Source organism: Phyllosticta citribraziliensis, assembly GCF_038025025.1.
Source record: "Phyllosticta citribraziliensis strain CPC 17464 chromosome Unknown J3D65scaffold_15, whole genome shotgun sequence".
NCBI lineage: Eukaryota > Fungi > Ascomycota > Dothideomycetes > Botryosphaeriales > Phyllostictaceae > Phyllosticta > Phyllosticta citribraziliensis.
In genome coordinates this window covers 621,411-640,536 of record NW_027117352.1, presented here as the reverse complement: position 1 = coordinate 640,536, position 19,126 = coordinate 621,411, and the positions used below count along the sequence as shown (strand labels likewise).

General features: G+C 54.1%; 8 protein-coding genes across 8 annotated transcripts; 1 reads left to right on the top strand and 7 right to left on the bottom strand.

The window, feature by feature from the left end:
- Nucleotides 1-1,907: 1,907 nt before the first annotated feature.
- Nucleotides 1,908-2,880, bottom strand: J3D65DRAFT_607655 (uncharacterized protein; the record flags this gene model as incomplete). Its single annotated transcript, XM_066798519.1, has 2 exons — nucleotides 1,908-2,813; nucleotides 2,860-2,880. 2 exons carry the CDS (start codon nucleotides 2,878-2,880, stop codon nucleotides 1,908-1,910), a joined length of 927 nt encoding a protein of 308 aa, XP_066650351.1.
- Nucleotides 2,881-3,759: 879 nt separating this feature from the next.
- Nucleotides 3,760-6,048, bottom strand: J3D65DRAFT_607654 (uncharacterized protein; the record flags this gene model as incomplete). Its single annotated transcript, XM_066798518.1, has 2 exons — nucleotides 3,760-5,982; nucleotides 6,028-6,048. The coding sequence occupies 2 exons, from the start codon at nucleotides 6,046-6,048 to the stop codon at nucleotides 3,760-3,762; spliced, it is 2,244 nt and encodes a 747-aa protein (XP_066650350.1).
- A 357-nt stretch (nucleotides 6,049-6,405) lies between these two features.
- J3D65DRAFT_165218 (uncharacterized protein) lies at nucleotides 6,406-7,540 on the bottom strand. The gene is made up of 2 exons (XM_066794199.1): nucleotides 6,727-7,540; nucleotides 6,406-6,670 (listed from the first exon to the last, which is right to left on the bottom strand). The coding sequence occupies exon 1, from the start codon at nucleotides 7,348-7,350 to the stop codon at nucleotides 6,757-6,759; it is 594 nt and encodes a 197-aa protein (XP_066650349.1). The 5' UTR covers nucleotides 7,351-7,540; the 3' UTR covers nucleotides 6,406-6,670; nucleotides 6,727-6,756.
- Nucleotides 7,541-8,295: 755 nt separating this feature from the next.
- J3D65DRAFT_164863 (uncharacterized protein) lies at nucleotides 8,296-10,635 on the bottom strand. Its single transcript, XM_066794198.1, has 2 exons — nucleotides 10,482-10,635; nucleotides 8,296-10,429 (listed from the first exon to the last, which is right to left on the bottom strand). Exons 1-2 carry the CDS (start codon nucleotides 10,500-10,502, stop codon nucleotides 8,441-8,443), a joined length of 2,010 nt encoding a protein of 669 aa, XP_066650348.1. The 5' UTR covers nucleotides 10,503-10,635; the 3' UTR covers nucleotides 8,296-8,440.
- A 1,001-nt stretch (nucleotides 10,636-11,636) lies between these two features.
- Nucleotides 11,637-12,124, bottom strand: J3D65DRAFT_672367 (uncharacterized protein; the record flags this gene model as incomplete). Its single annotated transcript, XM_066803493.1, has 2 exons — nucleotides 11,637-11,977; nucleotides 12,070-12,124. 2 exons carry the CDS (start codon nucleotides 12,122-12,124, stop codon nucleotides 11,637-11,639), a joined length of 396 nt encoding a protein of 131 aa, XP_066650347.1.
- Nucleotides 12,125-12,233: 109 nt separating this feature from the next.
- On the bottom strand, nucleotides 12,234-13,965 carry J3D65DRAFT_607652 (putative DnaJ like protein subfamily C member 21; the record flags this gene model as incomplete). The annotated part of the gene is made up of 2 exons (XM_066798517.1): nucleotides 12,234-13,797; nucleotides 13,850-13,965. 2 exons carry the CDS (start codon nucleotides 13,963-13,965, stop codon nucleotides 12,234-12,236), a joined length of 1,680 nt encoding a protein of 559 aa, XP_066650346.1.
- Nucleotides 13,966-14,354: 389 nt separating this feature from the next.
- J3D65DRAFT_561931 (RING-14 protein-like protein) lies at nucleotides 14,355-15,830 on the top strand (the record flags this gene model as incomplete). The annotated part of the gene is made up of 2 exons (XM_066797538.1): nucleotides 14,355-15,297; nucleotides 15,376-15,830. The coding sequence occupies 2 exons, from the start codon at nucleotides 14,355-14,357 to the stop codon at nucleotides 15,828-15,830; spliced, it is 1,398 nt and encodes a 465-aa protein (XP_066650345.1).
- Nucleotides 15,831-16,492: 662 nt separating this feature from the next.
- J3D65DRAFT_672364 (uncharacterized protein) lies at nucleotides 16,493-18,886 on the bottom strand (the record flags this gene model as incomplete). Its single annotated transcript, XM_066803492.1, has 1 exon — nucleotides 16,493-18,886. The coding sequence occupies one exon, from the start codon at nucleotides 18,884-18,886 to the stop codon at nucleotides 16,493-16,495; it is 2,394 nt and encodes a 797-aa protein (XP_066650344.1).
- Between the last annotated feature and the right edge of the window lie 240 nt (nucleotides 18,887-19,126).

Sequence of the window (19,126 nt, the reverse complement as noted above, 5' to 3'; positions counted from 1 at the left end):
TTTCGCACGCTCTCATGACAGCCGTCGGCAGAGGAGACAGCCATGAAGTCGACAGATTCCTTGATGCCGGCGCGAATATTGACCAAATACCTTTACACCCTGGGAAATGTGGATGCACGCCGCTTGTATCTGCCTTTGAGAACGGACATCCCGACATGGCAAGGCTCCTGATTTGTCGAGGAGCGTCGCTCAACTTTCAGACTTGTGGGAACGCCAAGGCTCCTTTCTTAAAAGTGACACATCTTGCGGCCCTGGCCCCTCAGTTCAATGGTGTCTTAAGCCTTCTACTTTGCCAGAACTCGGTATCATTGCAGCTCGATAACGATACCCCCATTCATCCTCTCCACGTCGCAGTCGCAACATGCAACGAACCAGGACAAAAGATTTTGCTTGATCACATTCAAAAGTCAACCCCCAACGCTGAACACTCGCATACCCGCAGCATAGAATCGGGGGTTCCCTTGAGCCAGACGTCTGACAAGTGCCTCTCTTGCTCAATCATCAATGTGCAGGCAAGAGCGAGTTACAGATGTAATGATCCTTCTTTCACAATCGACCGAGGATACACTCCGTTACTTATTGCAGCCTCGGAATCCTGCTACTTTTGTGTCGAACTTCTACTGAAATATGGAGCGGACTCAAACTTTCCAGAGTATTTTGTACCACCACTTCATCATGCCATTTGGAGCGGTTCTCAAGATATAACGAGATTGCTGCTTGAACATGGCGCAAATCCCAACAGCCGTACATCCAACATGGAGACTGCTGCTATCATCGCTCTGTGCCGTGGCTCTCTGGAGCACCTGGAGCTTTTGGAAGAGTTCGGAGCAGACTGCACCTTGTCGAATTGGAAAGATCGCCGAAAGTTGTCCGCGATGCTGACCAACACTGGCAAGCTCATGATACCAGAGCTTACGGTATTCCTCCTTGAAAGGGGATATCCACTTCAGAATATCTCCCGGCTCTTTGTTGTCAGCGCTAAGGATGCGCCGGACAATCAACCACGGAAAAGTCGAAGCCTGACGCAAGAATACTCTCCGGGTAGCTCTGGTAGCAGTCTCAACCAAGATGCCATCTTCTACCAGCTCGACGATCTTATGCTCTCTGGATCCCTTTTCGAAATCAAAAGGGCTCTGAAGTATGAGTCTAAGGATCCAGGGACAAAGCGAAAGTTTGAGATTCAGGGGCCACAACAGAAGATATCTCGACTGTGTCAAGCTTCCTTGGGAAAATGCATCGATGACATTGATCTGCTACTTAAGTACGGCACAGACATCGATGAGGAGGGTTGTCCAGACGGCAGTGCTCTGATGGCAGCTTGCTCAGCGGGGCGGATAGACTCGGTCCAATTTCTCGTCAGAAGGGGGGCAAAACTGACATATCCGAACGGTCTCCGATTCAGAAGTGCTCTGACTGCTGCAGAGGGGCACCCAGGAATTCAGCACTGGCTGTTGGTGGAACGTCACACGCAACAGTTCAAGATTAAGGATGCCCGAGCCGGCGAACTGGAAGCCGACAGCAGATCGATGAAACCGTGGGCTGGTCTGGAAGAGGTGCGGATTCCTTGGAAGGGAAGATTCCAGAGGTACAGTGAGGAGTCTTCTTTTGAGCATTTCCTTCGCTTGAGAGAGATACGGGGGAAACTTCAGGGGCAAGTGATTTCCTGGACGACGGACCCACCGGACATCTTTTTGGCTTGGTGAAGGTGTTGCGAAGTTGGAGTACGATGGGCTTTGGGATTTCCAACATTTCATTTTCTTTCTTATCGTCGAATTCCGACAACTGTTCCAGGGTGACCGCCAGTTGCGGCGGCATTTGCACTCTTTTTCTCATCGTTTCCTGCCAAGCGAAGACGACTCAGTCTTTCCATCTGTTTATGCTTCAGCTTTATCATATACAGCACGACCTCAAATCAAGTACACCGTCCCTTTGCTTCTGAACTTCTCGAACAGGTCGCAGATTGGTTCTTTAGGTGCGGTGTAAATGCCACACTCCGCACGCCCTGCCGCCTCTTCCAAGAGTTGGCACACTTTGTCGACATCAAGGCTGGGATCCTCCAGCTTCTGACGTATCTGCTGCATATCCGACACAATATTCTCATCGGCTTCCCAGGGTTCGCATTGGAGCATGTCCCACATTTTGCAGCCCATGATAACATGCGCCAGAAACGTCAAGTCATCATCCCATGCTCCAACCTCCGCTTGGGCATTCTTGTATCCTTTGAGCAACTCTTGGAGTTGTCGAAACTTCTGATGGCTAAATATGTGTCCGAAGAGAATTTCTTCGAGCGAGGGGCTCCCCAGTCGCATGCAATATGATCCAGGCTGTAGTGGCTGTTTGTAATCCTTTTCGAGCTCAGCAAAGACGTCCACTGCTGCCTCTCGAGCTTTGCTTTCCGAAACAAAGTCATTTTGGCATTCTTTAAGCCTTTCCCCGATTCGTCTCAGACTCTTGCCCACATGTTGGGATCTCTTGACGTACGCGGATCGCGTGAATTTCGTGTATATCGGCTCGCACTTGTACATCAAGCGATAAAATGCCCTATGCGACCACCTCTTGAACATCATTCCAGGGCTAAGAGTGTACTGCACTCCGGTCTTTTCGTCAGGCCACAGCCCGGGATGGACACAACTGATTGAGTCGATGACAACAGTAACGTCTCCATTGGCGGCATCAGCAGAGATCGTGTAAAATGGTCTGAGCTCCCAAGGAATGGTTTGTGATAGTCTGAAGCGAATCAAGAACGCCTTCAAAAAGTTCCATAGAATTGGCATAATACCCATGACCGTCAGGGGTACACCAACGTAAGTGATCTGTGCCAACTAGTCGAAGTACACTAGGCGTCATCTAGCAACCCACAACGTCTGTTGCGCTGGCCATCCTGGATTTTTTTTAGCGGCGAGTTGGCGATACGGAGCAAATTTGACGTGTTTGGAGCTCAAGATAGGCCACCAGAGCCCAGCATCTGAAGAGACTTGATCAAAGACGGCAATTCAACAAAGACGAGCTTCCATTTTATTGACCGGCGGATCCTCTATATGCCGCCCAGAGCGGGTCGCAAGAGGAATGCAAGCCAGGCTCCGCGGTATGTACGTCCGTCGATACTACACGGTCCACTGTCCAACTCAGATTTCCATCTGACTTCGGTGGCAGCAGGTGTCCTACGCTCAATGGCAGGTGGAGAACCAACGCACAAGAGCGGCCGAAGAACAACAGCGGCGGTGAAAACGGCCCATGCTCTTTCTCAATAGTTTTTCTGGGGTCCTCAGCAATTACCCACTTGATTTTTGCGTTGTGTTGAAGTTGCGGAGCACGCTCCGGATATCGTATCCACTTTAGACCGGGCCCACCCGTTCATCGACCGCTCGGATCAACCCTTGAACAGGAAGACCTCCGATGCTCAGATGACAAGCCTAGATGCTCAAGCACGAATCAACGCCCGCCACGGTGGGTGCACAATTAAATGATCAATCCTAGCATTGCAGCTCCATCTAGGGAGCAACCATTCACTGTGGCGGATGAAAATGGAGATCAGCATCCCCAGTCACGATCAGGCTGAAGTAGCTGTCCACAATCACTGCAGCTGATCGTTTGAGTATCATTTCTCTTGACGCCGACTATGCCTGCCATGTTTGTGGAACGAATCAGACCGCATTGATGTCAGACCGCCACCGAATCTGATCATCGGGGTTGACAGAGTGGGCAGCGATTGGAGGCTTTGCTGATCAGATCCGTACTTGAACAAAGTGGACCCAGATCTCAATGCAAATACACCATCGCTTTCAACATCCGGTGGTCCAACAAGCAGTGGAAACGCTCCTGGCGGGGTGCGGCGTAAACACCACTTCTCGCGATGTCCGCGGCTTGCTCCAACAGATCTGCCAGCCCAACGTTGTGGCCCCAGAGAGCCCCATCTATCTCTTTTTTCTTTGATGCAAACTCTTCGCTGAACTCCCATGTCGTCCTTGGAAAGGCTCCCCATTCCTGTAGCGCGAGGAATATGTGTGCGTAAAGGTTCTGCTGCACACTCTCATTTTTGAGATCGCCCGTCTCTGCTTCGTCGCTGTGGATGGATTCGACCTCGATTCCGCTTGTATGGCTGCTAACCTCACTCGTCTTGCCTTGGAAGGATGTCCCTGCTAAGCTGTTTGCTTCGCCGATATCTGTGGATTTGTTTTCCGGTTCGCTAGTTGCCTTGTCGCTGAACAAAACCTCAATTACAGGTCCACTGCTTTCCTCCATATCACTGTAAACGGACTCAATTTCGATCCCATCGGTTCCCATCGCGTTTCCGCGCATGGAGTTCTCATCACGATTGCTTCTTTGCTCTTGATCGGCCGTGGGTGAATCACTTTGGATCCCACCGACGTTTCGCGACTCCCTGGGGATGATCCGTTCTTTCGAATTTTCATTCTTATCACCTGTCCCAGACCCACGCCGTTGCTTAGCATCCATCAGCAAGTGAGGATCGACTGATTTCAGCCTAGCGTCCATCTGGAAGATGGGATCGAATGCTTCCAGGATTGCCCTGTATTCTTCGCAATTCCTAATCACATATCTGACCAGATTCGCCAGCGGAGAGTCGTCAGGCGATTTCTGTTCTCGAAGCCTTTTCAGTCGTGGTAGTTCTCTCCTGAGAAATCTCATTGTCGAGTCAATTTCGCGAGATCTGACATTGGTTGCGAGCTCCGCGAAGTCGTTGGCGATTCCCTGTGACGTCTTGACGTACTCGGACGATGCAAACAGCATGCGAAGGTGGATTAGAATAGCATTCGCAACGACAGGTCCTGGAAGCATTCCATCGGGCGACTTGAAGTCTGGTCTGAAAAACAGTGATTGAAGGATGCCGTTCAAAGATCCTTCATTGTCGAGTTTCTGTAAAAAACAGAGGCTTCTCTCCTGCGTCTCGAGTAGCCTCTGGCTTACAAATAGATCCTCTTGGCTTTTGTTTTCTGAGCTTTGGCGTCCAGAAATATTGATTGCCTCGAGTGACTTTAGGTAAAGACCGTTATAGGAAATCCAGGTGACTGCAGCAGAAAGTTGGTCCTCAAATGTCTGCGGCTCATGTCTGAAGCGACCAAAAAAATGTTCTGACGACAAGACGCTGTGATTGCCAAGCCTGCGGCAGTATGGCTGTCCTTCTTCTAAATCAAAACACATCGTCTCAAACCAAGCTAGCGCTCGTCGAATAGAGCAAAGGTAATGATAGTCGGGCATCATGTCGACATGCCAGTCATGGCCCTCATTGGACAAAATCATCATGGTCTCATTTTGAGCGTCCTTGAATGAGAATCCCCTGACACGTCCGTTCGAGATCAGAGCCAATTCCATGGCGTCGATTCCAACGGCGAGGGAGAACCAAACAAAGTCAGACCAGCGCATTGCTAGTGGTGGCGGAGTCTTGGTCTCCAGGCTGGAGTTTACTATGAAGCGCATCGCGTCAAAGTGGGTATGCGGCTTGCGCTTGAGATCAAATCCAAGAGTCGACGCCGCCTCCATCCATGGGGGACGGAGAAGCTTGCCGGAACGCAGCCGAATTGTCCTAGGCTTTATCGAGACTATGTGTTCGCCCGATAGCGAGGTTTCTGTCGATGCATATGACGATAGTGAAGTCCGCGAGGATGTGTCCGATTCCCCAACGAGTCCCTCTTCGGCAAGCAACTCAATTTCATCGGACATCGTTCTTCCGGGAAAGACTGCCGTAATCGCGCTCCGGAACCACCTCTTGAAAGCCTTAACCCTTTCTAGTGATGAAGGTTCATCGGTTTTCTTCCTTGCCCAGAGACCAGGATGGGCACAAATTAGCGTTCGGGCAACCACTGTCACATTACCATTGGCAGGATCGGCAATGAGGTTATAGAAGGGTCTGAGTTCACGCGGAATCGACTTGGAAAGCCTGTACCAGATCCAACCAGCTTTGGCAATGTTCAACAGTATTGGAAATATGCCAAGGACAGTAAGGGGCACTCCAATATATGTGATCTGGCATCATGTAAGCGGAGCAAAATCAAAGGAGAGAGTGCTCACAAGGTCTGTTGCGTTCGGCATTTTGAGGCCGTTCGGAAAGCTGAGTGCTGATCAACCGTGAATAGTTCAAAGACGAGCCACGGAAATCAAGAGTGACGGCGAGTCGCATCGAATGGCTCGAGAAATTGACAGACCAAGGAGAGCGGCGCTAGGCTGGTAGAAGCTGTAAGGAACTACACCGACAAATGAATCAGCAGATGCGATGGAAATTCGCACTCGCAAGGCTACAGCTGACCATGCGAACTTCCATCTCAAGCCACAGCAGTTATCTGGCATGGTGGATGCGGAGGAGTAAGCATTTTGGCGGCTCAGCCTTGCGGTAGCTGTGGAACCGCCCCTGTCGCTGACTCTCTGACGCCTGGGCGCTTGTCTCACACGGCAGCCTGCCGCCAGCTCGTCAGATAGAAACGCGGGCCGAAAGAAGATAGAGAAGTTGAAGACTGCTGGCCATTGGCAGCTACGGGATAATACCTTCACGGTTTTCCGAAAACGTCAGATTACTGATCGCCTTGCAGCTGCAGTGGGACAGCCTTCCTCTCTGACGCCGAACGCCTCCACTTATTTTTGTTACGGCTGATCGTGTCGGCTGTCGCTCTAGCATTCAGCGTGGGAGTGGCGAAATTCCGCTGGTAGAGGAAGCTTCCTGCTTACCCCCCGTCAACTCTCTCCTGAAGATGACGGAACACATTTGGCCCCCACACTGAACTTTGGACGCTTTTTAGCGCGCATTCAATTTCTCATGCAGGGGGCTGGCTTTGCATTTCGGATGAAGGCTATCGTGTGATCCTGACTCGTCGAAGCCTTAGATAATCTTCTTTCTCCGAGGTTGAGGTTCGCCCTCTCCCCCTTCTGCCAGGGGTCTGCAGTACTCTGCGGCTGCTTCAGCGAAGTGCAAGCTTCTGCTCCTCGAGCCAGCCGCCGCTCCTTAGTCAGTGCGGAAATCATGGCATACATCATGCAGGGCCCTTTTGGCAAACATAATGCCATGCAGGTGGCAGAGGTGGAATGTAGGCCCGACCTGTGCACCATTGAAGTAGCTAAGGCAACGGCAGCGTCGAGACGGTGGGAGATAGATAAGAAGATATGAGAGGAGCAGCAGAAGACGCAAAACGGGGAATAGGAAAAGCGAAAAGCGGAAGACAAAAGGAAAAGGGAGGACAAGGACACCGTCGAACAAACAGACCGCCGCGGAGGTAGCAACAAGAACCCACGAGTGATTGGATACTCATCGTCTTGGAGGAACATGTTTCGATCTGATGGCGAACTTCTCCAGCTGCGACAGGCAGAAGCCACAAGTGATCGGATTGTCGTCGAAGATACCATTCGAGAGACATGCTTCGGGCTGAAAGCGCACCAAAGACTCCAGATGAAAAGGTCGACGGCGAAACAGTCTTGGGGTTGCCATGGAAGTGGGTAAGCTCTCGTAGTTGGTACGCAACATATCCTGTTGCAAGGTCTTGACACGATCCCGAATTCGTGAAGCCATAGATGGCCCTCCTTCTATGAGGCAGAAGCTGCGCCCATGTCCAGTGTCTTGCTTCCGCCAGATATTTGCTCTACTCCGCGGCTACTCCAGCAACAGGGGTTTCTTCGACAGCCAAGGGGCCTCGTGAAAAGGAAGGAGAGAAAGAGGTCTTGACTTTGAGGACGGGACAGGGATGCGGGAGCAGAAGCCGAAGATGGACACATATATCGTTGAGCTATATGTCCGCGAGGTTTCCCGCAGCTTTGTCGTGTTTCTCTGCGATGGACCGCAACGCTGGCAACCTGCCAGTGTGGTCGATGATCCAGATGCCAAGGACTATTCGCCCGTTCAGTCGACGATGGAAGAGTTTGAACCGAGAGCTTAGCGCTTCGGTGGTCGTCGTAGTTGCCAGTGGTATTCAAGCATGGCTTTCATGGCGGCTGAAAAATGACAGACATAATGTTGGAGACGGCGTGCTGAGAGGCGTGAAGAGGAGAAGAAACACGGGGCGGAGGAACAAGGGGATGATATGCCGCCACGGGAGCAAAGAGAAGAGGCAGAAGACAGTACCGAGCAAACTAGCGAAGATATGGTATATCTGTAGATACAAAAGCCACGAAGACGTGCTGAGTCCGCAGCTGGGTCGGTCTGGTCGGTAACGAGAAAGGGCATTAAAATAGCCCAGAAAGTCCGAGAGCAGCAGGGAAATGCCGGAACGCATCAAGCTCCAGAAATAGTTGTATTCTTCCCGAGGGCGTCCTCGTATGTCCCAGGGCCTTCCCCAGGCAGAAGCCCTTGAGCGGCTGGTCGGCGCCGCGACACACCACACGTTGGTAGGCAGCCAGGCGGGCAAGCGAATAGAGAGTGGGAGAGAGAAACGCTCGAAGTTGTCGTATGTGACAGGCCGAATGACTTTTCTGGACTCAAGATTTCCGTCGTTGTATTGGATCATACGAAGTAGACTACTTCAGGGAAGTTGTAACTGTAACCGTTAAGCACAGGGACGACCGATCCCATCTCAGGTGCGCTGAAGATTCCCATCTTGGCGTATTTCTCTAGGACTCTCAATTGACCAATGACCTCATCTACGTTCTGTCTTTCCAGTTCGCGGTCGCAGGTGAGCAATCGATCTTTGGCCATCTCATTGAGATCCCAAGTTGTTCTTTGCAGCTCCTGCCAAGGCTGCAAAGCGATCATTATATGTGCCACGAGTGCCATCTCATGGGACGGAAAACTCCTCTCCTCCACGACAACTTTGCTTTCGAGAGGGTCAAACTCGCTTTTAAGTTTTTGGAGCGGGCTTGTCTCTTTCAGTCGCTGAAGCAGAAAGAGACTTGTTCTTTGCTGAGATCCCAAGACTGACGAGTCGTCAAATGACCTGCTGCATGTGTATGGCTGACCTGCATGTCTTCTGATTTTTTTGATTTCTTTCAAAGGGGTAGAGAGGTCCAATTGGGATTCTTCTTGACAGCGTTTGATTTGCTTTTGTAGGTCTTGAAAGATCTTGACAAACTTCTTCGATTCCTCTAGATAAGGAGATGATTCGAACTCATGCTGTAGATAGGAATGAGCTTCATCCACGAGCCGTCTCGTCATCTTTTGGGTGGAGCTCTCTTCCTCGTTCTCGTTGTTCAGCGTCGACGTCAGTTCTGTTTTGTAAACTTCGGGAAACACCTGGGATAATTTGTCCCTCAGGTTTCCGTCAAGCTGAAGTTGATAAAGCGCAAGTAAGCTTCTTTCCTGGGCCTCGAGCATTCCTTGACTGACAAAAGGACATATCATGGCCTCGGAGCTCAATCTTTCTAGCCCTTCCAGGTAGAATATCCAGGTAGTCGCCGCGGTGTGTATTCTTTCAGAGTGCGCGTCTATAAGCACCAAGTCGGAGAGTTTTTTGTCACCCAAGCGCTTGGAGAAACAGTCGGGGGAGATTTCGTATTTACCGCATAGTGAGAGGAAAACATCGGAACACAACTCTCCCTGTCCATGCACATCAATATTCCGTTTTCCCCATACTTTAAATTCCAGTTGATTCACGGGCGGTTTCGCTAGAGCGCGGCAAATCAACAAGCCTCCACGGTCAAAGCACATGATGTTGTTCCAGGCGAGTGCTCGAGGTATTGAAAATTGATAACTGATCTCGGGTTCTAGCGCAACGTGCCAGTCATCGTTGTCCTTGGAAATACGTATAGTGCTTTTGTATAAGGAGAATTTCAGCTCCAATGCTCGTTTTGCCGAGTACATATCAAGAGGATCGACTCCGATTGCCAGGGAGAACCAGACAAAACTCTTCCATGGCATCATTAATTTGGGAGGTTTTGATATGTCCATATTGATATTGACCGCAGTGCTCGTGGCTCCTGATTTTTGCCAATACTTTTGCGCGAATTCTTCTGTTTCATGCGGGGAGGACCCGATCCGAAAAGGTAAAGACATCCATGGACGAAATAGATGTCGTTGTTTGCCGGTGTGAAGTGTCTTGGTCTCGAGGATGTTTCCCAGCCCACTCGAGATTTGGTTTGGTGTAGACGAGATCTGGCCTGATGTGGATACTTCTTGCTCCCGGTGCCGGAATCTGATAATCAATTCCCGCGGCGCTCCAAAGACTTTGTCGTATGTCGATCGAATCGCAGGGATTGCACTTCTTATCTTGGAATGCAATCCGAGGGAAAATTTGTGGTGCCATGACTGAAGGTGTTGCCGGCCGGAATCGTCCTGATCAGATCCAAATTCGGGCCATAGTCCTGGATTCTCGCAAAAGACGGGCCGAGTAATCACAATGACGTCCCCATTGGCAGGATTTGCTATCAAATCGAAGATATGTCTAAACTCGGGAGGCATGGATACGGACAATCGGTGTCGGATGAGGAGCGACTGGAAGATATTCCAAAAGATTGGAAGCAAGCCCAGAACGGTCAGCGGAATACCAATGTAGGTGATCTGCCTCATTTGATAAGTAACCGAAGGCTTCATCAGCTCAGAGCACACTCACAAGGTCCGTTGCACTCGGCATTTTGAGAAGGAGTCGAGTACGTGGTTTCTGAAAGGCCGTCCGTTGGGGCAGGCGTGACGTTCGAGGAGTTGGTAGTAAGATGTTGTGCCCGGCCGCGTCAACTGCAGACCGGAACAACAAGAGCGTGTCGTGTGCCTTCCGTCAACAAGTCTCGAGAAGGGGCTAAACGATGAGCCTGGAGAGAAGTAGAACGAGAGACGAGGAGACGGAAACCAGCGAGGTGACGCTTCTCAAGAAATACCTCAGCACAGTGGTTCGAAAAAGCAATGCCACCGTCGTCCGAGCGCAACATGCCAATTCAGCAGCGTGGCGATTCTGCAACTGCTCAAGCGTATGCGATAAACTGCCATGCAAGGCCGTCCAATTCGAAAGACGTAAAGAAAGAGTCAAGAGGAAAAGGGGAACCCAGCGCGGAAGGTTAGACGAGAGAAGTAAGACAACCAATCAACCCAAATCGGCAGAGTCGCTTGTTGAGCCTCCTGCAAGCCTTCAGTAAGCCACTCTTCGCTCAGCTCTCTGCATCGTCTCAGCCTTGCAGACGCAATTCTGTACGCCCCAGGTCGCTTCCCGAAACCTCAGAAAAACACCATCTTCTCATCTAGGACTCTTCATCTACTTTCCGTCACGTGGGAACTCCAGTGTGACGCAAGACGCCAACGTGGGTGTCAAAAGAAATGGCAGCTCCCAGAGTAATCGGGGTAGCTGAATGATGATTCTCAAGGTGCAGCTCTTGGCGAGGAAACACGTCTCCAAAAGAAACACCATCTTTTCATCTAGGACTCTTGATCTTTTTTCCGCCACATGCGCACTCCGACGTGACGCAAGACGCCACAGCGGCTTTGAAAAGAAAAGACGACCACCGAGTGATCTGCAGAGCTGAATGATAGGTCCAGGTCCCCAGGTTCAGCTTTTGGTGATGTGAGACACTCTCCGGGCCGGTCCGGCGAACTCAGAGCCACATCTTCCAACACCATGGCGCCAACCCTCAAAACCCGAAGAAAAAGCAAGGAGAGTTTTGCCTAGCACCGACGCTATGCACTTTTCGCGAGGCCAACAAGAGCCTCAGACAGCCAGCGGACACGCGCGAGACGACGCGGCGGGAAAAAGAAATGACAGAAAATCCACCTCTTGAGCTCATTTCTTCGCCTTGTGCCCCTTCTTCCCATCATGATACCCACCCGCGCCCCTCACAACGAGCGGAACAGGCACATCGTGCCTCTCATTCCGCAAATGCGCCAGCAGCTGGAACTTCAACGAGAAAGCTTCGCCGCACACGGCGCACTTGTGCTTGAGCTGCTCGGCCTCGGCTTTGTCTTTGGCCGACTTGGCCGCCTTCTTTGCGCGCTGCGCGGGTTTGCCCATTCGGGTTTGCCGCTGATGCTGATGGGTGTCTTCGTTGACGTAGTTGGTGGTTCTTGGCGTGGAGAATGCTGTGGGGATTCGAGTTGGAGCAGGGACGAGATTGGGGTCGGAGTCTGAGGCGTCGGTTTATTTGTACTGTTCCCTGTGTAGTGGTAGAGTGACAGACGGTATGACTCGATGGTCGTCGTATCCCGTCCTCGCTTACTAATGCCAGCATCCTCGCTCTCGCTCTCGCACTTTTCCGAGCGTGGTGCGGACATCTTTGTCAACAGTCCCTTCGACTGGTCCGTTGACGAGCCCTTTTGACCTCCCAGGGAGCAGCCTTCATCTCTTGACATCCAATGGTCCCGATTTCGTCAAAACCAACACTCATTTCTTCCCCTTCTTCTTTCCCCCACCAGCGCCCTTGCCAGCCTGCGGGACAGGCGCTGCATGTCCCTCATCGCGGACATGCCGAAAGAGCTGGGTCTTCGAGGAAAACGCCTCGCTGCAGACGGCGCACTTGTGCTTGAGTTCCTCGGCCTCGGCTTCGGCGAGCTTAGCCGCCTTCTTTGCGCGCTTTTGTGCCGCCTTGCCTATTTTGGGTTGAGACTGTTTGAAGGCTGTGTTGTCTTCGTCATCTTCCTCAAGGTCGACTTCGGCACTGGGTTGTTGGGAATGTGGTTGTTCCTCCAGTGGGGGCTCTGCGGAAGTGCCCGCAAGGCGCGATTCGAGTTTGGAACGGGGCACGTAGTCGGAGTTGGAGGAAGATTGATCGGAGTCTGAGGCGTTGTCGAGAGGGTCTGCTGGCGAGGGTTGCGATGGTCTCTTTGTGGGCTGTCCCCTGTTCATTTTCTCGTCGGCGTCCGAGAGGCTGTCATTCTCGAGAGTAGTGTTTTGGATTGCTTCGGCAGCGTCCTCCACGTCGTCAGGAGTCCGAGGCTCTTCTGCCCAGTCCTCTTCTGCATCGTCAGGAGTCGCCATGCCGCTGCTTGGGACTTCGTCGTCGAGGTGGAGATTCTTGTTTTCTTTCCTCATCTTCTTTTGCAAAGCATAAACCGCCTTTTGATGTTTCTTGCTCTTCTCATGTGCCTCCCACTGCTTTTCACTCTTGAATGTCTTGTTGCAGGCCACGCATTCAAAATGCTCCTCAACAATCTCTTCCTCTTCCTCCTCTTCTAATTCTTCCGGTTCCCGTGTCTTAGTCCACTCGGGAACCTCCTCGTTCATCTTGGCTTCGTGAGCGGCCCTTGCGCGTGCCGCTTGAGCCGCACGCATGTCCCGCAGCATCTGCTGGCGCTCCGTCTCCGTCTGCGTGTTTGGCAAGTATCGAGGGTCTCGTTTGCGCACAAAGGCAACCAACTGCCGAACCGCGTCGTTGAACTCCCTAATGCCCTCCTCGCGGAATCGAGCATTCTCCTTTTCCAGAAATCTTCTCGTTCGTCGGTCCGGCGCGTCAGAGTATCGGTACTTGTCCATCCACGAGAATGATTTCTTCGTGGAAAAAGAGCCCCAGACGGCGTAGAAATTCTTGACCGCGTCGTCATAATCGTCATGTTCGCCACCAAACCCAGGATAATCGACCACGTCCAGCCCGTCCCAGCTCGCCGCGACGCGCTCCTCCTTCGCCAGCGTCTCAAAGACTTCGCGCAAGTATCCAAAGAAGCCGGTCGACTCGTCCGAATACTCGACGCGGCTGTTGAACTTCTTCATCATCCGCGCAATGTCGTCGGCCGTCGTCACCTTGACGTCGTGCTCAAAGTGCTCATCGGCCGGATCCGCGCCGCGCAGAATGGCGGATTCGTGCGAGTCGTACCATGCGCGCTCTTGCGGGTCGGACAGCACTTGGTAGGCGGATTGGATTTCGGCGAAGAGCTCCGTGGCCCATTCTTCGCGTCCATAGTTTCGATCTGGGTGTAGCTCGAGCGCTTTGCGGCGGTAGGCTTTCCGGATCCTGCAGCAGATGTGTTAGCGACGGAGAGACTACGGACGAGAATGGTGCGCACTCTTCTTCTGTTGCCTGTCGTTCTATGCCCAGCAGCTCGTAGTAGCTGGTCTTGACAGCGGCGTCGGTCGTCTGCGAGGACGCGCCGCCGCTCGCGGAGCTCTGGCCTGCGCCCATGATGCGAGTACCTGGATATAGACGGACAAGACGACTTTTTGCCAGGAACAATCGCCTCGAGGACGCACGCGAGTTTATAAAGAAACGGAAAAGTAGCGTGTTGTTTTAGCATGGATGAGCTAGGATGAGCAGCCAAAACTGCAAAACGAGTCATGAGGCGGAGCCACCCATCCGTCATCCTCACCCAACCCGACCAATCGTCATCGCACGCAGTCAAGCACTCCGAAGGCGCGCCTTGTCGACTGCATTTTTGCGCCTCTCCCCGGTCTCGACTCTTCCTCCTCATCCATCATGCGCCTTGTCGTCGTGCGGGTCCAGCCCAAGCCTGCGTACGGCACATCACCGTCAACGTTGAAATCATCACCAGCCAGGACTCACCATCTGCTTCGATGAAGTTTGCCCACGCCTTCCAGGAGCGCTTGCAAAATGACGGCTACCCTCCCGAATGGGTCACGGCCGCCATATCCTACCGGCAGCTGAAGAAATGCATCAAAAAAGTCGAGCGGGAGCTGGACCGGCTGGGACTCGACGTCGAGACGCTGGGCCAGGTTCTACGCACCGCCGAGCAAGAGAGGGACGAGAGGCACGCCCAATATCTGCTGCTGAACCCAGACGCCGATGCTTCTTGCGCCGCCTTGTTTGAGCCCAAGCTGCTGATTGCAGTCGACGAGGCTACGGGCGAGCCGCTGGACGCCCATCTCTCGCCGACAACGCGCGACTATCTGCAGCAGCTCTCTCTAAGCCAACCAGTGCTATCCGGATCCCGACTCTCGCAACTCAGGCTCGACTCTTCAAGCGAACAAGACTCGTCTACGGGGGGATCGCCTTCCCCAGACGGCCCGCTCCGCCCAACAGCCTTGCGACCCTTCCGCATGGTCGAGCTGCCACTAACTTCGGACTCGGAATTCTTCAGCATCCTGACGACCGAGCTATCCGGGCTCGCTGCTCTGCAGACGGCAGAAAAGACGCGCCTCAGCGCCCAAGTAACCGAACTGGGCGCCGTCGTGTCCAAAGTGACGGAGCCAGACCGGCGCACCGCGTCCAAGGTCGACCTGACCAAGTGGCGGCGCGTCTTCGAGCTGTACGTAGACTCGAGCATCTTTTTCTCGGCGAACGGCGACCAAGACCGCGGACAGCAGCGCGACGCGGCGACGGCGCAGGCGCAGCTGCAAAAGTTCTCGGACGAGCTGCGGCGGCAGGAGATAGCGGTAGCTTTCAAGAAGAAGGAGAGCGCGGTGGCGCTGGAGCGCTTCTTGCAGCTCAACGTCGAGATGCTGCAGAGCATGCGGTTCCAGGAGATCAACGACCTGGCCATGAAGAAGATTCTCAAAAGTGCAACACCACCCTCTCCTCTCCTCTCCCCCATCCACCACAGCCAGTATCTCCAAACACGCGCTAACCAAGCTCCAGAATTCGACAAACGCACCGCCCTCAACATCAAAACCACCTTCCCCACAACCCTCCAACTCCTCCCCCACGGCCTCACCCTCCTCCCGGCCTCCACCGCCAAAGCAATCTGCCACCAACTCTCCACCTCGCTGCTGCCGCTGGTGCCGAGCCTGGACGACTACCTCTGCCCCGTGTGCTTCGGCATCTCGTGGCGGCCCATCCGGCTGCGCTGCGGCCACATCTTCTGCATCCGCTGCCTGGTCGTGCTGCAGCGCGCGCGTCAGGATCACTGCCCTCTGTGCCGCGGGAACGTCGTCATGCAGGCCGATGCTAATAATTTGGATCCGGCGCTCGCGCGGTTTTTGAGGCGCTATTTTCCTGAGGAGGTGAGGGCGAAACAAAAGGAGAATGAGGTTGCCGCCGGTGTGGATCGCTATGGGCAGGCGTTTGTGGGGGGGCGGTGTGTCGTGATGTGAGAGGGAGACGAAGGAACGTTCCCATGGCGTGAGATGATGAGTGACGAAGCGGAGGGATGGGACTCCACTAATGAGGAGGCCCGACCCCATCAAGAAGACACCCCTTGATAGAGGCGATTGACGGATTGATAGATAGATAGATTAATTGATACCCCCACCCACTGAATCAACAGCGTTCAAACTTTCTCTCTTTCTACACGTTCACTCTATATAATTCAGTGACTTGTGACTACCCACAAGTCCCACATCGCAGACGGTCAATCAGCCAGCCAACGATTCAGTCAGTCAGTGCCGCCCATGCATTCTACGCGCAATTCCATTCGCCAACGCTTCGCCTCCAAAAATAGACCAAAGCAATCGGATCGACCCAAAAGACACCGCACACCAACCGCCGCCTTGCGCATGACCGGCCCAAACACCGCAATATCTGTCTGTCTGTCTTTCTGTACAAGAAGCACAAAGTGCAAATAAAGATCAAGTACTGCGACTCTCGCTACACAGTGGGTGGGTGTCGAGAGATGGGAAAGCTGCAGTGGTGGACGACAGCGCCACAGCGAGTCTGTCATGGCGGACGACAGTTCCTGAGCGTCAGTGTGATAGCAGATGAGCACTACCTGCTAACCGCAGCGCCAGGTCTCAGTGCTTCGACAATGGCTGTGCCCTTACTGCCTGACACCCCACCTACCGACCTCCTTCATAGCCTGCGTGCCGCCCTCAGCCAACTCGTCCTGTCCCAGGACACCAGCGACACAGCGCCAGCCATCGCGGCCGCCGCCCCACTTGAGCACCTCGTCGCGGTAGCGGGCGCCAGCCTCGCGATCGACGCTGCGCTCGCCGGACAGGAAGACGTCGCGCCACACCTTGCCCGCGATGGCGCGGTCAAACAGGTAGCTATAGTACGTGGCGCCGTAGCCAAACAGGTGCCCGAAGAAGCCCTGCCACGCGGTGCCCGCGGGCTCCGGGATGGTCGAGTGCGCGTTGTAGATGTCGTGGTAGGTGCGGGTGGAGTTGAAGGAGCGGTCCAGCGGGAGCGACGAGTGGTACGCCTGGTCGAGCATGGCGAGCAGGATCTGGGCCTCGATTTCGGCGCCGGCCATGCGGCGGTCAATGTCGACGCGCTCCTGGACGAGCTGGTAGGGCAGCGGCGAGTCGGTCTCGTAGTGCCGCGCGAACAGCGACAGCACTTGTGGCGCGGCGGCAAAGTGCTCCATCAGCACCGACGGCAGCTCGGCGAAGTCGGTCGCGCAGCGCGTTCCGGCTACGTTTTGCAGCGTCGTGCGGCCGCAGATGGAGTGGATTGCGTGGCCCATTTCGTGGAAGAGCGTCTGCACTTCGCGGAAGGATAGTAGCGTTGGCCGCGCTGACAGAGGTGACTGTCCCACCGTGTCGAAATCACAGATGAGGGCGATGGTCGGCAGCTGGTAGACGGACTGACCAGTCGAGTCTGCCGGGTTGGGCGAAGACGCCATGCCATCCGTGGCGGCCTCGATGGGCGACGAAAAGGGGTGCGTGGTGCTAGATGCTTCGGCAATCTCGTCCCCTGAGATGAGACGGCTGCAGCGCAGTGTAAAGTGCGCAGGATTGGGATTCTTGCCAGGCCTTGAGAATAGGTCGCAGTATACCACAGCAATGTGGCCGTCATTCTCATCAATGACATCCAGACGGCGAACATCGGGGTTCCATGTCTCTCCGGGCAGTGTTTCGTGTGGTACGAGACGAATTCCATACAGACGGGAAAAGAGACGAGACAAACCCTGCATTACAGTCCCAAGAGAGAAGTAGGACGAGAGAAAATCAGGGGAACGGATGCGAGTACGGAGAGATGACAGAAGCTTGGTAGTGTAGTAATCCCTATCCCATGCAGTGAGTCGATCAGGAAAGTTGCCTTTGCGCGCATCCGATTTCTTCAGCTCAAGAAGCTCCTGGAGCTCCTGATTGACCTGGATATGGTTGTCCTCTACCAAAGCCTGCAAGAACTGGTTTACAGCCTCTGGCGTGCGCGCCATCTTGTCAGTCAGGGCCATCTGCGACCAATTGTCGTAGCCCGAGAGCTTTGCCAGCTCCGCCCTCTTGGCCAGCAATGTCTCGAGTCTGTTGATGTTGGATCTCGACGCCGTGCGGTTGGCCATGTAAATCTCTCTCCTGACATCAGGATCCTCGACAGTCCGCAAAGCCATCAACGCAGGCGAACCTACCGTGGGCAAGGTGACTTTGCCGAACCTGGTCAAGTTCCTTGCCAACATGGGATCCATGCCCTTCATCTGGCTGCTGTCGAACCGCAAGTAGGGCGTCTCCGGAGCCATCTTGTCCACAAAGTCGGTGCCCGTGTTCGCAATGTCGTTGGACAGCGTCACGAAGCGCTGGCGTTCCTCCTCGGGCAAGTCAATGGCCGATTTGGAAAAGTCCTTCATCAAAATGTTCGCCACCATTTGTTCCTCGGCGGACCACGAGTCCCAGACCTCGGCCGTGGCGGCGGCGACTTTGAGCTGGTCGTTCAGCGCCGTGGTCGTGTTGAGGCGGTTCATGTACTCGAACATGATGGCGTACGCCTGCGACGCGGCCATTTGTGTCTTGGGGTCGGGATGGGTCGCGCGGACAAAGTCTGTGAGGTCGATCACGCGACACAAGAGGTCGCTCAGCCTGTCCAGGTCCCGGGCGATGGACTTGTACTCGGGCACCGTCTGCGCGCGCAGGACCTTGTCGACAATCTTGATGCATTTCTGCAGCGTGACCTCGGCAAACTGGTGGAAGCCTTCGGGCCTGGTGAGGTAGCGGTTTTGGAAGAGGCCGGCCGACTTGGCCGAGACCTGGTGTCGCGTGCGATCCGAGAACTCGCGCCAGAACTTGGGCGAGTCGAAGATTTGGCGGAGCACGCGGTCATCATGCGTCGTGGCGGGCGCTGCATGCGAGGCAGGACTCGAGTGGCTGCTGGCCGGGGCGGCGGCAGCAGCAGCGGCAGAGGTTGACTTGAGCCGCCACTGTTGGCGGGACTGCTGCTGCTGGAGGCGCAGACAACTGGAGCAGGTCCACGATCGTCTGGCGGAGCGCCTCAGCATTTCGAACACGGGGAGGAGGTTGGTGAGGACACAGAGGGAGCGTCCATGAAGAGCAGGCGGTGGTGTTGTTAACGAATGACGGCAGACGAGCTTGGCGGTGCCGCGCGCGGATCCCGGGAGGCTCCGTCTCTGCCCCGGCCCTGCCCTGCCCGGGGGACCGACGCAACCAACTTCGATCGTGCAAACACCTTGACGTTGCCGACGTCGACTGCTCCCCATTGACCCGTCCTTGTCCTCCGC

Coding starts and splice junctions, on each gene's coding strand:
- J3D65DRAFT_165218 (XM_066794199.1), bottom strand. CDS start 7,350: ATGGTATCTTCGACGACAATCCGATCACTTGTGGCTTCTGCCTGTCGC.
- J3D65DRAFT_164863 (XM_066794198.1), bottom strand. CDS start 10,502: ATGCCGAGTGCAACGGACCTT. Junction 10,430..10,481: donor TGCCGAGTGCAACGGACCTT/GTGAGTGTGCTC, acceptor CAAATGAGGCAG/ATCACCTACATTGGTATTCC.